Source organism: Furipterus horrens, unplaced genomic scaffold, assembly GCF_987537825.1.
Source record: "Furipterus horrens unplaced genomic scaffold, mFurHor1.1.pri manual_scaffold_11, whole genome shotgun sequence".
NCBI classification, from domain to species: Eukaryota; Metazoa; Chordata; class Mammalia; order Chiroptera; family Furipteridae; genus Furipterus; species Furipterus horrens.
In genome coordinates, this window is record NW_028327181.1 from 2,987,276 (window position 1) to 3,002,448 (window position 15,173).

The window sequence follows — 15,173 nt, forward strand, 5'->3', positions numbered from 1 at the left end:
CCAAATACAGCCTTACGGTATTTCAGCTTTACTTTTGGATTGACTATGAATGAGCAAAACATGCCCTTGTTTATAAAATCTGAAAATGGAACAAAATTACTTTCCTGTTCTCAAGCTTTACTGATTTGGGTGACAGGTGCCTCCTTAGGATAGGTCGTGTTTAGCAGAACCAACAAGACAACACCTTCAATTTAAAATCAAGAAATAAAAATCTGACTAGTTGTTAAGAACAGTGTGTCAGTGGAAGGAGATGCAAAACACAGTGGTTGCATGTCAGTTTTCCTTCTGGGGAGCATTTTAATCCAAATGCTTTTCCAATTTCACCATCGTAAGATGTGTGTGTGTGTGTTTTAAGGAAGCCCTAAAATGCCATTGGTTGCCGGGCGACCACATGCCAAACCCTCGCTATAAAAGTATGAACACAGTAAGTGCGGTCCACCTCATGACACCGCAGCTGTGAATATTACTTGGATGTGGCGAGAGTATGACTAGTTGCAAATCAAAATCCTCAATATTTTAAACTCATGCCCACAGGTTTTCTTTAAAACAAAATCTTGAAAGAGAAGCTGGAACTTTCAAATGACACAAAATGTTTGGAGAGCTTAAGAATTACACCGCATTGCTGTTGCGCTCAGTCTAACACAAACGGATGGGTTAAATGGACTTACCCCGGTCTCCCTCCCCATTTCCTAAGAAATGTAGTAAAGAACAAAGGTACGCTCTAAAAGGGAGAATCATCTTTAAAATAGTCATTTTTAACTAAAAGTGAGAAAGCTACCATGCATTACATCTTAAGCAACAGCTGATTGACTGAGGTTTCTATGTAATAGCTAAAAAGAAATTTAAAATCACTAGCGGCACCTCTTTCTTTAATGAATAAAAACCACATACCAAAACTGCGTTTGCATGTGAAGCTACCAGCTTCGTCATGGCAATGCTCTTACACACGTTATGAGGTCAGGTTGTTTAAGGGTTAGTCTTCTTTTTGCTTAAAATACTAGATGGTGAAAATGTTCCATAAAACACACATAAAGAGAATGTATGAATTACAGTCCATCTCTGTTCTATTGGTACATTTTAATCAGAGATTATACTATGCTGCATTTTAAAATTCAGGTCAAAGAAAAAGATTCACACGTGTTATACACAAGGACAATTTAATCCCGCATTTTCCTGCAATAACTTCAACTGCTGGCGGTATATGGACTGAAACTGCATTTGCCAAGAACTGTGAACATTAAGAATCTTTACATGAAGTCACACATGTTGATACAGGCACACAGACATCTTTCAGCACCAACAAAATACATACATAACACATACCAAATGGTCTTGATGGATAAATTTGCTTCATCAGATAATAATCATATTTAGTAAAATTCACAGTTAATGCAAAATTTTCTTTAATTTATATCTTTACTACACATTCTAAGAATTTGATTATTAAAAAAAACATTCAAGATTGTAATTTGCATGGCAATAGACAATAGATTCTAAATTTCTTAAAGGTGTTTGTAGCAATTAAAATACCATGAGTCTTCTTTTCAATTTGTAGCACCTGACTTAAGACCTTTATAAAAACAAAGTTTAAATTCACTTAGTGCATTCATTAAAATTGTCAGTTTCTCTTGTGAAAAAAACATGTTTTAACTGCTGTTCCCCAGCCAACATGGGTTTATATCTGCAACTGGTTAGCAGAATTTTACACTCATGATGTATAGCCAGAACAAGAACTCTCAGCCTCTGGGAATGGCCTTCCGCTCAAAACCATGTGTAATATTCTACCATGTGACACACCATCATTTCAACCATCTCCCCATTTTTCATTTACATCATTTGCAATTTTTTTGATATTATGAATAACATCGCGATGAGCACAAGACCTCTGTCTTTAGGATAATGTCAAAGAAGTGGCTTCCTGGGTCGGACAGTGCAGATGGTTTTAAGGCTTTTAATATACTCCACCAAATATCACCCAGAATAGCTTGAACAACTCCCACCATGCTGATGTGCCCACAAAGTGGATTTGGTCGGTAACAATGAAGCCAATTCAACCACAAATCTATCCGATGCTCAAGCACCTCAAAACTATCACACCAAAGAAGCCAGGAGATAGTACTGGGGATGAAGTCAAATTAAAATTCTTTAAAACATTCAACTTGAAATCATGATTTGATTAAATCATGGCCATTTAAAAAATAACAGATAAACTTCCCACAAAAAGTCTACAGTGTTTTTCCAAAAATAAAAAGTTTAAAAGAGAGAAAGAGAAAAGTCAGTACCAAGGGACCAAAATTTTTTATTTGACTAAATTCTACTTCATGCAGAAGCATGACGGTCTCCCCTGCTCATTAGACTTTGGCAATAAAAAAACAAGCAGCCTTGTACGCAACAGTGAGACGCCGAGGGCGAGGGGGGCTACAGTTTTACTGTAGGATAAATATCTTTTTTTTCAAAAGGCCTCTCCCCCTTTGGCTATACCAGCTCTCAGTTCAGACCATTAAATACAGACAACTCTTCAAAATCACTTCTTGACTTCTCCAAGGTCTTCGATGCTATCGTCATCTACCTATAAAACATGAATAAGTACATGTCGTGAGCTGCAGTACCAAATAACACGGAAGCAACCTGCTTTAAAAACTTCTCTCTACAGGTGGATACGGCCCATTTACCCACCTCTGGCCACTTTTCCTGAATGACATCAATGATGTCGTCTGTAAAGTCTCCCTGAATGATGATCTCGTCCTCCCCTGTCACCGAGGCACCGCAGGAGAATTTTTGAGCAAAAAATCTTTGTGCTTCTTTAAGATCAATTTCTGTTATTTTAAGAAAAGAAACAGCAAGACTATAATTAGAATTGTACGTCAAGGATAGTTTTCCATTTTGAAATCTGATCTGCATTTTAAATTCACAAAAGAGACCACATGTTCACGGGTTTCGGATTCCTTTCAGAGCAATGGTTACTATCACATACAGTGGTCTTAAAAATCCAAAGATTCCAGGCCAGCTAAAACCTCAGCACATAAAACAGCATCGCCAACAGGATTCACAACTCACACAGCAACAAAGTAAGCCCAGTGACATGATTCCATTACACATATACTCTGGAGAACAATGAAGCTCTTCTGTTTATCCCTTTTCAGAAACAAAGCTAATATTTAAGATGTAGCCCAGTGACCGTTCTGCAATCTGTGTTGTCACACGAGGGGACTGGGGTCTACAATCTCACCCCGCTCCGCTGGTCATTTGAGGCTCCAGGACCTGATGAGGCTCTGAAGCAGGATATTCTGCCCCCACCACTGGCCCTCCCCCTCTGCTGTCATTCCCGGAGGGGACAAGCCACCCAGCCTGCAGGGCCAAGGGAGGCTTCCACCCGGACCTTATCTCGCCCTCCCCATTCTACATAAAATGTGTCCTAGCCGAAATTCTGGAAAAGAAAAAGTAAAAGCAGCTCCCTCTGCAAAATATAATCTCTTCAAAATTGAAATTTTCATGGTACCATATTTTTAAGAGAGAAAAAATATATATAGCTCACACATTTTAAATGTACTTAAGGTTAAACTCACCAAACGTCGCAAGTCCGCACACTCGCGTGACGTACTTCTTCTTCGCCCTGGGGATCTTGGCTATGGTGACCTTCTGTGGCACCGTCTTCTTCTTCTGCTTTATCTGACCCCGCCCACCTGTACTCGGTAAGCAGGAGCGCAGTGTTAATCGCTGCACTTCAACAAAACTAGAGAACACTGTCTTTACACTTGTTATTTGCAAAAGGTACCAATTATTATTTCTAAAGCGTCTTTTTCTAGTACAGAATTAATGAACATGTGCGTGGGTATTCACTCAATAAATATTTAAGTGACATGTGCCACACACTGAGCTAAGGACAGGAAGCGAACAGGACGCAGCCCTGCCCCTGTAAGGATTCTGTCCAGCGAAGGGAGACAAAGAAAGGGACACGATCACGGCGCCCTGCCACCTACGACAACAGGACCCACGAACGCGGCATTTACTCTGCTTCTGAAGGACAGAGCAGGTTTCCCAGCGGAAGCAGCACCGAAGCTCTTGCAGAACAAGCCACTGTCCAAGCTGGAGAGGTTTCGGAAAGGACGCTCCAGGGACAGGGAGCGAGCGCAGAGGCAGGACGAGGCGCCGCACCGGTCCGACGGAGCCGGGCGGCCCGGAAAGCAGCACGCACGGCCCGGTCACCACAGGAGCAGCACACCGAGCGTGGCCGCTTCCTCTTCCGCGGAGGAAGGAGACCCGCCACCGACCGACGGCGCGGGAAGGAGATGACCAGACTGACGTGCTAAGAGACCAGCCTACGGCGGGGAGGGCGGGCCTGCGAAGAGCCAGGCTGGCGGCCACGGAGGGGGCTTCCGCAGTGGCTCGGGCAAACGTGGACCAAAATCTAAACCAAAGCAATGGCAGCTACTGGTCCAGGGCAGAGAGTAAGACAGAGAGAGAAGCAACAGAACTTAGAAGTGACGAACAGGGACAGAAAAGAGAACTTGAGAGAGGTCTCAGCCTCCGGCCGAGAGGACTGGGGAACCTGCGCTGTCATTAACCAAAGCAGGTAAGCAGAAGGGACAGCTCCGGGACGGGGCTGACTCTGAGAGGGCCGCCCCTGAGGTGCCCGGGGGACCTGCGCCGGGACTAGGGACACCGGCCGGGGGATTAAGTGTCGGCGGCGGCACCAGCTGCGAGCGTGGAAGCGCCACCCAAGGAGAACGTGCAGAATGGAAAGGTCAGAGGGCAGGATCCTGGGGACTCCCAATCTGGGAGATGGCAGGGGGACGAGAAGTCCGCAGGAAGCCTGGGGAGCAGGGAGGGGGTGAGAAGGGGGAGCGCGGAGGCCGAGAAGGCACAGCACTTCAGGAGGGGGCCCCCAATGCCCTCAGTGCTCAGCAACTCCCAGGTCTTTGGTGACCCTCACTGGAGGGTCCCAGTGGCGTGAACAGCAGGTCGGGACAGGCGGGGCAGTGAGCAGGGAGCGACGGAACAGCACGGACAGAGTCTCCTCTGACGGAAGAAGCCTGGCCGGGAAGGGAAGCAGAAGGATAAGGCGAAAACAGACATGGCCTCTTGGGAAATTTTTTTAAAAGATGCAAAGTCCTGAAAATACTTAATAGGCTAATTTTAGTCGCAAGGGCGAATGAAGGAGGAGAAACAGGCAGGGGCAGGAGCCAGAGCAGGAGTTAATCTTCGGACACGCAGACAGACACAGGCGACACCAGTTAAAAAGAAAAAAAATCCGCCCCGGCTGGTGTGGCTCAGTGGACTGAGCGCCGGCCTGCGAACCAAAGAGTCGCCGGTTCAATTCCCAGTCAGGGCACGTGCCCGGCCCGGGTTGTGGGCCGGGTCCCCAGCTAGGGGTGCACAAGAGGCAACCACACATCGATATTTCTCTCCCTTTCTTTCTCTCTTCCTTTCCCTCTCTCTAAAACTAAATAAATAGTCTTTAAGAAAAAACTTCAACTGAGCTGTCAGAAGTAATGAGAAAAATTTTATATAAATGTCCTCACTCTAATTAAATAGAATACACAAGTATTTTAATAAGGTAACAAAGTTTTCAAATCATCAGTGAGCTTGCTTTATGTGCACATGGCGGACAAAGCATGTTGCTTAGGTCTAGTTCCCTGACGAAACCCAAGCCCTACCACACGCTACGCGCCGACAGCGAGACCCTGTGTCCCTCTGCAGGGCCTGACGTGCAATGACAGCAACAGGCAGAGGCCGCTCACACCGGGGTCGCTCTCATGACTTCACGCTTCGGGCAGAGAGGAGGCAGGTCTGGGGCCTCAAAGCACGGATGCGGGGCTCACCTCTCTTCTGTTTTTTCTTCTCCTCCTCTTCTCCTGCTGTTCCTTGACCTTCGCTAATTCCAGCTTCTTGTTTGGGTGAATTTTCTAGATGCAAAAATGAAATCCAAAAGCATTAACATCACTTCCTACTACTGTTAAAGAGTATCACCTTCGAGCAACTGCGTACACAAATAAGTTGGCCAACAACCGAGCATGACATTCATAAAGCGAATGACACCGCTGCTAGATTCCCAGGAAGTCTAACTCTGCGATGCCTGTGGTTAAGTGTATGGTGACGGAGACAAAGCGAAGTCTCTGATTGGTGGTGATTTTTTAGCCGCACGAAAGGAGCGTGGAGACTTTGCAGGAGTATTCAGCATCTAAACATACTGACCTCGTTACCAGGAAGCCCCGTTCTGAATAAAGCCCCCCCCCCCCCGCCCCAAGTCACATCCTGTCCTAGGCAGGTCAAGCTCAGGGCCAGCCACGTACCCCGACTCTAACACCAGCCTTGGGGGCTCTCACCCAGCCCCCAACAGTGACCCTGCAGCCGATACCCAAAAGGCCTCATCAAGTTTCAAGGGCCGTGCCGCACGGAAGCCGCCCGGGAGCCAAAGCAGCGCCCAGCGGGACCGCGCCGCTGCACCTGCTAGGCCTGCCCCCGGCCCGGCCCCCCCTTCCTCCTGCTCCTGCCTCGCTTTTCTCTCCCAGCCGAGCAAGTCTGTCCCTCCGCACGCTTCCTCACCTCCGGCACCAGCAACTCGTCTGGTTGCTTAGGTCAAAACCCTGGATGGCCCTCTCCTCGCCCCCACCGGGGTGCAGCCGAGAACCCCGTCAGCTCTACCTTCAAAATATATCCGGAACCTGACCGCTCTCCACCCCGCCGCTGCTACCATCTGGCCCAGGCTGTCATCAAATTCTGAATGGTCCCTGCGGGAGCCCCCCAGCCCGTGTCCCCGCTTTGCTGCCTGTGCCCCCTTCCGTCCGTTCAGACCACGGCCAGAGAGGCGCTGGAGGAGCAAAGTCCGACCTCCCTGCCCCCCATCCAAGCCCCCGCAACAGTGGGTAGAGGCCTGCACTTGGCCTCGGGGTGTGGGCCCCCGTTACCTCTCCGGCTTCACCTCCTTCCCTGCGCCCCTCGCCAACAAGCCCCAGACACAGAGGCCCGGGCCGCTCCCTGGGGGGCCGGGAAGCTCTGGCCTGAGGCCTGGGCTGGCTGCCCCGCCGGCCCTCGGAGACCGCCCTGCGCTCCCCGCTGGTCTTGTCCCAACGCCCCCTTTTCAGCAAACTCTGTCCTGGCCGCCCCTAGTGTTTCAAGTTCCCTCCCCGGGAACTCTTACCTCCGCATTCCCGCTTACCGCTCTGTAACGGGATTACGTTGTCTGTCCTATTTTGCTTATTTTGTCCGTCCCCCTCCTAGAATATAACGCCCAACTGCATCTTTTGTTTACTGCTTTACCCCAAGCATCTGAAAGGGCAGCAGCACGTGATGCACTCACAAGAACCTGTTAAATGAGTGAAAAGATATCTGCCCCGAATCCTGTCCTGTTCTCCACATAAGGACGGTGACTCTGACGCGCCCTGTGACTCAGAGAGCGGGCACATGAAGCCGTGTGTCATTTTAGATAAGAAATTTTACCCCAAGAACTGAAAACAGTGTTAAAGTCCATAGATAGAGGTTGTAAGTCCAGAACCACCCTACTAAAGGAAGACTTGCGTATCTTTAAAATAATGCTGTGCGCGCATGTGCGTCAGGTACACAAGCTTTAATGAAAGAAGAAAAGTTCATACCTACAGTAAGCTTTGCAAACTCAGTTGGGAAATTCTTCTCTAACCACTGCCTACATTTAGCAACATCAGGCATGTATTCACAGTACTGGGGGGAAAGAACAAACCGAGTTACAACAAAACATTTGCAATCAACCAATACATTTTAGTACAAAATCATTCCCCGTACTTGCTACATAAAGAACACAACTAACTACCCCCACCTGCGGGGCGGCTTATCCGCAGGAACCCTGTATGCAGCCAGGGAGCGCCCGTAAGAAATGAGAAGTTACAGGGAGCGAGGCGCTGCCTCACTGAAGTAACTCATTTCTTCTCCACCAAACAGGAGGGCCACGAGAACGAGGAGCAAAGTGACAGAAACAAGTGTCTACTTCTTGCTGGGGGCACACAGGCGTCTCGTTATTTTCAGGACTCGCCCACAGCCTGACTTAGAAGCTTGTTAACGTAAGTCTTGCAAATAACGCACGCTTTCCTCTGCTTGTACATTACACGTTGGCGTTAGGTTACTGCTGTTTTCTTAGCGACCTGACTACTCGTGAGTTCCATGTAAAAATTCAAACTGCAGAGCCAAGACCAAAAGGTGTACACATAAGACTCAAAATCTAAAGGAAACACTTGTAAGACCATAAAAATATTCTAAACCAAATTTCTCAATAAAAAGATTGAAAATCTACTATCAGATGATAAGAAACGAAAGCTAAGCCCTGGCTGCTGTGGCTCAGTGGACTGAATGTCAGCTGCAAACCGAAAGGTCGCAGGTTTGATTCCCAGTCGGGGCACCTGCCTGGGAATAAACAAATAAAATCTTTAAAAAAAAAAAAAGAAAGAAAGAAAAATGAAAATGAAAAATAAGTTCTAAAGCTAGCCGTAAAATCAAAGACCTCAAATGCACAGGCTTAAGAACATTATTTTTTTTTTAACATTTCATTTATTTATTCTTAAAGAGAGGGGAATGGAGGGAGACAGCGGGAGAGAAACATCACTGCGTGAGAGAGACATCGACAGGCTGCTGGCTGCCTCTCGCACACCCCCAACCAGGGAACCGAACCGGCAACCCTTCGGTCCGCAGGCCAGCACTCAATCCCCCGAGCCACAGCAGCCAGGGCGGGCTTAAGGATTTTAAAAGAACTTACCTCCGTTGGTAATGAACAGACTGGGGAAATGGAGAGAAAAACACAATTAAAAACTTAAATATATATAGATACACACACACACGTACAGCACTCACCATAACTTTTATTTTATATTTGATAAAATGCCTCATTTCTACTTTTTCCTCTATTTTTTCTGTGCTACTTTGTAGAAGCTTCCCATCATGCCCCGCCCAAGGTAAAAGTCACACGGTTAATGGAAATATCATCCCGATCTCTTTGATCTACAGAAGAACGTCTCGCTACCTTGACGACCTTGCACACCTTAAGGTGTCCCCACCACCACTTCAGGGGCCAGCTCCCCAAACGCCGCCGCCTGAGTGGGGCTGGGATTGAACAGCTTGTCCCAAGGCCACCGCCGTCAGCCACACTGACACCTGGGAAGCACAGGGGCACCCCGCCACCGTCTCTGCGGTCACGCTCCTCGTCCTTCTCTCTCCCCCATGACGCTACAGAAGACCAGACAGCTGTAGGGCGGGGAGGAGCGCTGGGGCCGCCCTGTCACTGTAGCGTTTACATGGGCCGAGGGACCCAAGGCCTCAAATGGCTTCCCACCTGTAAGTCTAACTCCATTACCGGGTCAACTGCTCGTTTTGTTTTTATCTTTAAGGTAAAGAATGGGGTCGGTCGGCGTGCCCAGTACCTTGAGATGCGGGAGGGCGAGGGGTACCCCGCCACCCATAGCGGCAATTCCCACGCAGTGGGTACCTAACACGTCAGGCTGTGCTTTCTATCGTGATTATGTTTAATCGTCACAACCCCACGAGCTGAGAATTATCATCTCCGTCACACACAGGTGACAACAACGAGACACGGAGTCAGTAGGCCGCTTGCCTCTGGTCAGAACAGGACTTGAACCCTTGTCTGCTGCTGAAGCTCGTGCCCTGAACCGCTGCATCACACAGCGCACAGGCGGCAGCTGAGCGCCGGCCGGACGACAGTGACCTGCCTGAGAGGAGGCCCTGATGAAAAAGGTTGACGAGCTCAGCCGGTGACCAAGGCGGGACGCGGCAGAAAGCTGGCACCCAGCATCTCTCTCTCCCGCGTCCTGAAGCCCCCCCCTGCTGAGCAGGGCTCTCACCCCCCAGCCCGAGGGCAGGCGCTGGCAGGCGCAGACGCCCGGCCCCACTTGCCGTTTATAACTGTGTGCTAACACCATCACGGCAAACACGAAAGCTGTAGGACTCGGGACATCGTTTCCGGTAATACTCAGTTCAGGAAGTTCTTATACAACGAACAAATCTGGACAATTCTTGTGAGTTCACCGTTATTTGCTTCTAAAATCAATTTTCCTCGTCCGATCAGTTACTCCCAGTGAACTAGCGTCTCAGGGCAAAGGTCTGGCAGCCCCCCGCAGACTTCACATCACGAAGCGGCACAACCTGACATCACATGCCTGCCGGCGTGATACACGAGAACAGAGTGCCGTCACCCATGAGCCTTCCTGCGCTGGTCTGAATGTCTTCGTCCCTCTAAGCCCCATCTCGAGGTTCTCCGCCCAACAGGGTGGCGTTAGCAGGTGGGGCCTTCGGGAGCACGTGTCTCATTTATTCTTCACGACAGCCCTCTGACCTCGTCTGTTGTGATACATTTTATAAACGTGGGAATCGGCCGAGGTCACACGAGGAGTAGTAGATGGCCAAGCGGGGCACATCAGTGGTTGAAAATATTTTCTTAAAAAAATTAATATTGAGCCCCGCCTGGTGTGGCTCAGTGGACTGAGCACTGGAGTGCGAACCAACAGGCAGCGGTTCGATTCCCGGTCAGGGCACAGGCCTGGGTTGCCGGCCGGGTCCGCGGCGGGGGGCGCGTGAGAGGCAACCCTTCAATGTGCCTTCTGCACACTGATGTTTTTCTCCCTCTCTTTTCCTCTCCCTTCCCCTTGCTCTAGACATAAATAAAACCTTTTTAAATTTTTATTATTTACTCGCCCTTTTACTGTTTTGTACCTTCCAAGTTTTCTGAAAGTTTCCAAGGTGCTAATAAAATCAGAGCACTTACGATGCACAAGTATTTCTGCACTGAAAACGATGAGCAATACTCAAGGGGGATGAAAAGCCGATCCGAGCTACTGATTATTTTTTAATCGAACCAAGAACCCGTTCCCAAGGCTGTCCTACTACAGGCCCCTGAACCCGCCTCGCCCACGCCCTCCTCCTGCCTCAAGACCCAGGCCCCCTCCTCCAGGAAGCCCCCCGTCACAGCCGGGCTGGCCGCTGGCACGGGGCTGGCGGAGCGCTGCCCGTCCCCGTACACTTGCCTCCGCAGTACAGCACTCGCAGCGGGTAGTCTGCGTCTAACTTGACGTTGCTCCGGGGGTCTCCTCTGCCGTCGGGCCCCCCAGCCTCGGAACCGTCAGCGGCCATCTCACACCCCTGCACGCGGGGGGAGAGCGCGCCTTCACAACGCCGCCGCTCGGGGCCGCGGGGGAAGCGGGGCGCGGCCGCGTCCTCCCGCCCCACGTCCCCCCACCCCGGCTCTGCTTCCCCTCCCGGGGACGCGAGCTGCCGGCCGGACCCGCATCAGGCCCACAGCGGAGCGAGGGAACGGGGGGGGCGGGGGCGCCGGGACAAGAGGAACTGGTCGGGGGGAAGCACGGGGGGAACTTCGGCGGGGACGGGGTGGGAGGGAAGGGATGCGCCCCGCGGCGCGAGAGAAGGGCCGCCAAGCAGGTGGGAGAAAAGGACCCGCGAAGCAGGGAGGGGCCGCCGGGGGGGTCCGGAGGGCAGGGGCTGGAAAGCGGAATGGGGGCGGGAGGGGGCGGGGAGCCCGGCGTCGCGGGCGAGACACGGGCGCAGGAGAGCCGGGAAGGGGCCCGAAGTCCCGGCACTGCGGTGGCGGGGGCGGCCCAGCGGAGAGGGGCGATCCCGGGGGCACCTGCGGGGCCCATGTGGGCGGGGATGCGGAGACGCCCGGCCCGGCCCCCTTCCGCCCGGCAGCGCCTCAGCTTCCCCCACGTTCTCTACGCGAATTTCCCCCAAGTGGGAAAAGCACGAGGGGTCGTTACCCAGGCGATCGTACAGCCGCCGACGCCTCCGCTCCCGCCACTACCGCCAGCTGAAGCGACACATGCGACTTCTCTTCTCCGGCTTCGGCCACCCGAGAGCCCGTCTGCCGGCGCGGTCCCGCGAGACAATGAGCCTTTATCGCGAGACTCAGGCCGCCTCTGGGTGGCTGTCGCGAGAAGCCAGAAAGGCAATGAGGAACTGGGGAGCATGCGCATTTCGCTCGGGGGCGGGGCCAAGCGGCCGAGAGCCCGACTCCCAGTAGGCGGCGCTCGTTACCCGCGGGAGCCTGAGCGCGCCGGGCGGGCTGATCCGAACCGAGGAAACGTGCGTCGCCACCCGCTGGGACCCCGTGTTCATGAGCCACGGGAACTTTGTCCCGGAGCCTGGGACGCATCCTGGAGGCTTGTCCTCGGCGGGGAGGCCGCGGCTGGAAAAGGCGTTGGGCTTCATTCAGCCCCGTTCCGCGCTGGCCGCGTTGTTCTTAAAGAGACCGAGTCGGCGCCCTTGAGGTTTTCCTCGTCGCCCGCGATCGCGCCGCCCTGCCGACGTTTCCGTCGCTCTCTTCGCGGTTCCCTGCCCTTGTGCGTGGCGTGGGTCCCGTCTCGGCTTCCCCGCGGGAGGCTGCAGCCTGGGAGACGCGCGCACGCCCGGGGGTGTGCGCTTTGCCGCGGGGGCCCCTTGGTGATACGGGAGCCGCCCGACAGCCCTGGCAGGGCCGCGACGATCGGGGAGCGCTGGGGACAAAAATGCGCTTTGTGGAGGAGGAGGGGCGAGGCGTTCTTTTCCGTGTCGCTTTATCCTGCACCTTAGTCCCCCCGATTCCTTGCCAACGTCCTTCGCCGCCGCCGCCGCCAGCACCCTTCCGTGTTCTGTTCGGAACGAACTTTGTCTCCATGAGCCCATCCGGTTCGTCTTTTCCTCCGGACCGTGGCCTCCACTCTAACATCTCTCTTCAGGAAGAGAGCAGTTTCCTCCCCGCAAGAGTCCGCTTCAGATGACATCAGTGAAAGATCTTGTTCCCAAGCCTGTCTGATTCCAATAATAATAGCTTCCGACTCCAATAATAATAGCTTCCATTTGTTTTTCTAAAGATTTTTTACTTATTTATTTTTAGAGAGAGGGCAAGGGAGGGAGAAGGAGAGGGAGAGAGACATCGATCGGGTGCCTCTCGCCCCCTCAAGTGGGGACTTAGCCCGCAACCCAGGCCTGTGTCCTGATGGGGAATCGAACCTGCGACCTTTAGGTTCATAGGCCGGCGCTCAGTCTGCTGAACCACACCAGCCAGGGCATAGCTTCCGCTTATTGACACCCCCCCTCCCACTCTGCGCTAAGAACCCGCTCTTTGGGGGATACAGAGTCCAGAGGGACTCATTCCACAAAACGTCCTTGGGTTCCCACTGTGCCCTGGTACTGCGCTAGGCACCCCGGATACAGCGAACAAGAGACAAAGTCTCTACTGTCGCTCAGCAGCCTCAGGCGTGGTAGCTGATTTAATCCTTATAAAAACCCCATGAGCTAGGTATTATTGTCTCTTAATTTCCAGATGGTAAAATCAAAACCCACTGCTGCGGGGAGGGGGTTATCGGGAAAACATGCCATAAAAATTAAATCGAAAAAGTAAATAATAAATTTAAAAAATCAAAGCCCAAAGGTGGAGATGAGTTAAGTTCACATAGGCTTAAGATCATACTCCTAATAGTGTGTTTTATTGATTTTAAGACATATTTTTCACGTTTTAACATTTCTCGTAACAAGACGCATTGCAATGGACGGAACCTGAGCATTGTATTGTTAATTGGAAGCATTTTTCTTTCTTTTTAAAAAATATTTATTGTTTGATTTGAGAGAGAGAGAGAAAGACATCAAATTATTTTTCCACTTGTTTATGCATCATTGTTTATTCTTGTTTGTGTCCTGACTGGGGATCGAACCCACAGCCCTTGTCGAGGCGGATGATGCTCTGACCAACGGAGCTGCCCGACCAGGGCTTTTTCTTTCTTCGTGGTGCACAAACTAAGGCTGCATCTTACAGCCAGTGTCCCTTTAGAGGTGATGAAACATGGAGGGGCCAGTCTTGCATGGCCGACCCGACGCCCTCATTTCCATCCCTCACTCTTCCCGCTCTGCTTTGCAGGGAAGCGGGCGCTGGCCGGCATCGACTGTATTCCCACGCTTCCTCGTCCCAGAGCTTCCGGCGAGGTGCAGCCAGTGGGAGGCAGCCCTGTGAGTGGCCCCCTTCCCACCCACCCCACCCCACCCCACCCTCTTGCACAGCAAGTCTGCCAGTAGCAGGTTCTCTCTGCTTGGGTGGGGGGCTCCTGGAACACGGCCCCCACTCTAGTGGTCATGGCTTCTTGCTGCCGCTAGTCACTGAGATGTCTCAGCTACTTCGGTTTAGTCTTCCATTCCCCTGAATGAAATTCTCCTCTGCTTTACATACTTAGACGGGGCTCTGTTTTCTGCGTGGGCTCTGCCGGTCGCCGCTGGCATTTAAACCCAGATCTGCGAGTCCCATCGCCTGCCACAGCCCGTCAGCTCTCAGGTCTGAAAAGGAGGAGCAAGGTAGTAAAGAAATGTCACACAGGTTTCTCACCAGGAAGCCACAGGCTCTGTGAGAGGAGGCCGAATTATTGGAAAGGACACAGAATCCACCTGTACACCAAGCATTGTCAGAAAATGGACGCTGTCTTTCAGATTTAAGTGTTGCTGTTTTCTAGTGTAAGTTAGTTTTGTTCTGTCAAACATCCCAAAGTTGGGTCTGATTGGCCTGGCTCCAGCTGTGTTCATCCCTAAATCAGTCACCGTAACTAGACAGGACCTGAGAGGAGTGTCCACCTTTGGAACTGGGTTTGGAGAGTGGGGACAGGGTACATCCCAAAAGCAATGCGAGGCCGTCTGACCAGGAGAGGAAGTGATGCTGATGCATCAAAAACAGCAGATGTCTCCTACATCCATCCTCATACTCACATGTGCTACAAATGATTAAATGCAGGGGAGGGCAGGGTGGGGGTGGGAGAGCATGTGAAGAAGATAAATGGTAATAGGAAAAAATACAGTAATGGTTTTAAAAGTTATTAAATAATCTAGTGCCCTTAACACAGCAAGTGGGTGTATAGGTGAGGCAGATTTCCCTTCTAACAGAATCCCATTTCACATGAGACAGCAGGTGAAATTTCCCAGCATCCCTTGCAGCAAAGGTAACTAAGTGACACAGTTCTGGTCGCCGAGATACACACAGACAGATGCTGAGGAGGGGGTCTCTCCTGCCGGGAAGCACTGTGAAGGACTTTTAAATGGACAAAAAGAATACTGGGTGTCCTGGCTAGCGTTCTCTTGGGTGTCTTGGAGCTATTTTACAATGTCATAAGTTGTAGAAAAGAACTGATAGTCATGCAACTAGCTCTTGTCCATAGAAATGCAAGTAA

General features: G+C 51.2%; 1 protein-coding gene across 1 annotated transcript; it reads right to left on the reverse strand.

Moving 5' to 3' along the window:
• Positions 1 to 2,282: 2,282 nt before the first annotated feature.
• On the reverse strand, positions 2,283 to 11,885 carry DENR (density regulated re-initiation and release factor). The gene is made up of 8 exons (XM_090291337.1): positions 11,748 to 11,885; positions 11,001 to 11,115; positions 8,723 to 8,742; positions 7,593 to 7,677; positions 5,823 to 5,906; positions 3,567 to 3,683; positions 2,677 to 2,816; positions 2,283 to 2,569 (listed from the first exon to the last, which is right to left on the reverse strand). The coding sequence occupies exons 2-8, from the start codon at positions 11,104 to 11,106 to the stop codon at positions 2,525 to 2,527; spliced, it is 597 nt and encodes a 198-aa protein (XP_090147463.1). The 5' UTR covers positions 11,107 to 11,115; positions 11,748 to 11,885; the 3' UTR covers positions 2,283 to 2,524.
• Positions 11,886 to 15,173: the final 3,288 nt, after the last annotated feature.

Coding starts and splice junctions, on each gene's coding strand:
- DENR (XM_090291337.1), bottom strand. CDS start 11,106: ATGGCCGCTGACGGTTCCGAGGCTGGGGGGCCCGACGGCAGAGGAGAC. Junction 7,678..8,722: donor TCTGTTCATTACCAACGGAG/GTAAGTTCTTTT, acceptor CTTTCCCCCCAG/TACTGTGAATACATGCCTGA. Junction 2,570..2,676: donor TTCAGGAAAAGTGGCCAGAG/GTGGGTAAATGG, acceptor CATGTTTTATAG/GTAGATGACGATAGCATCGA.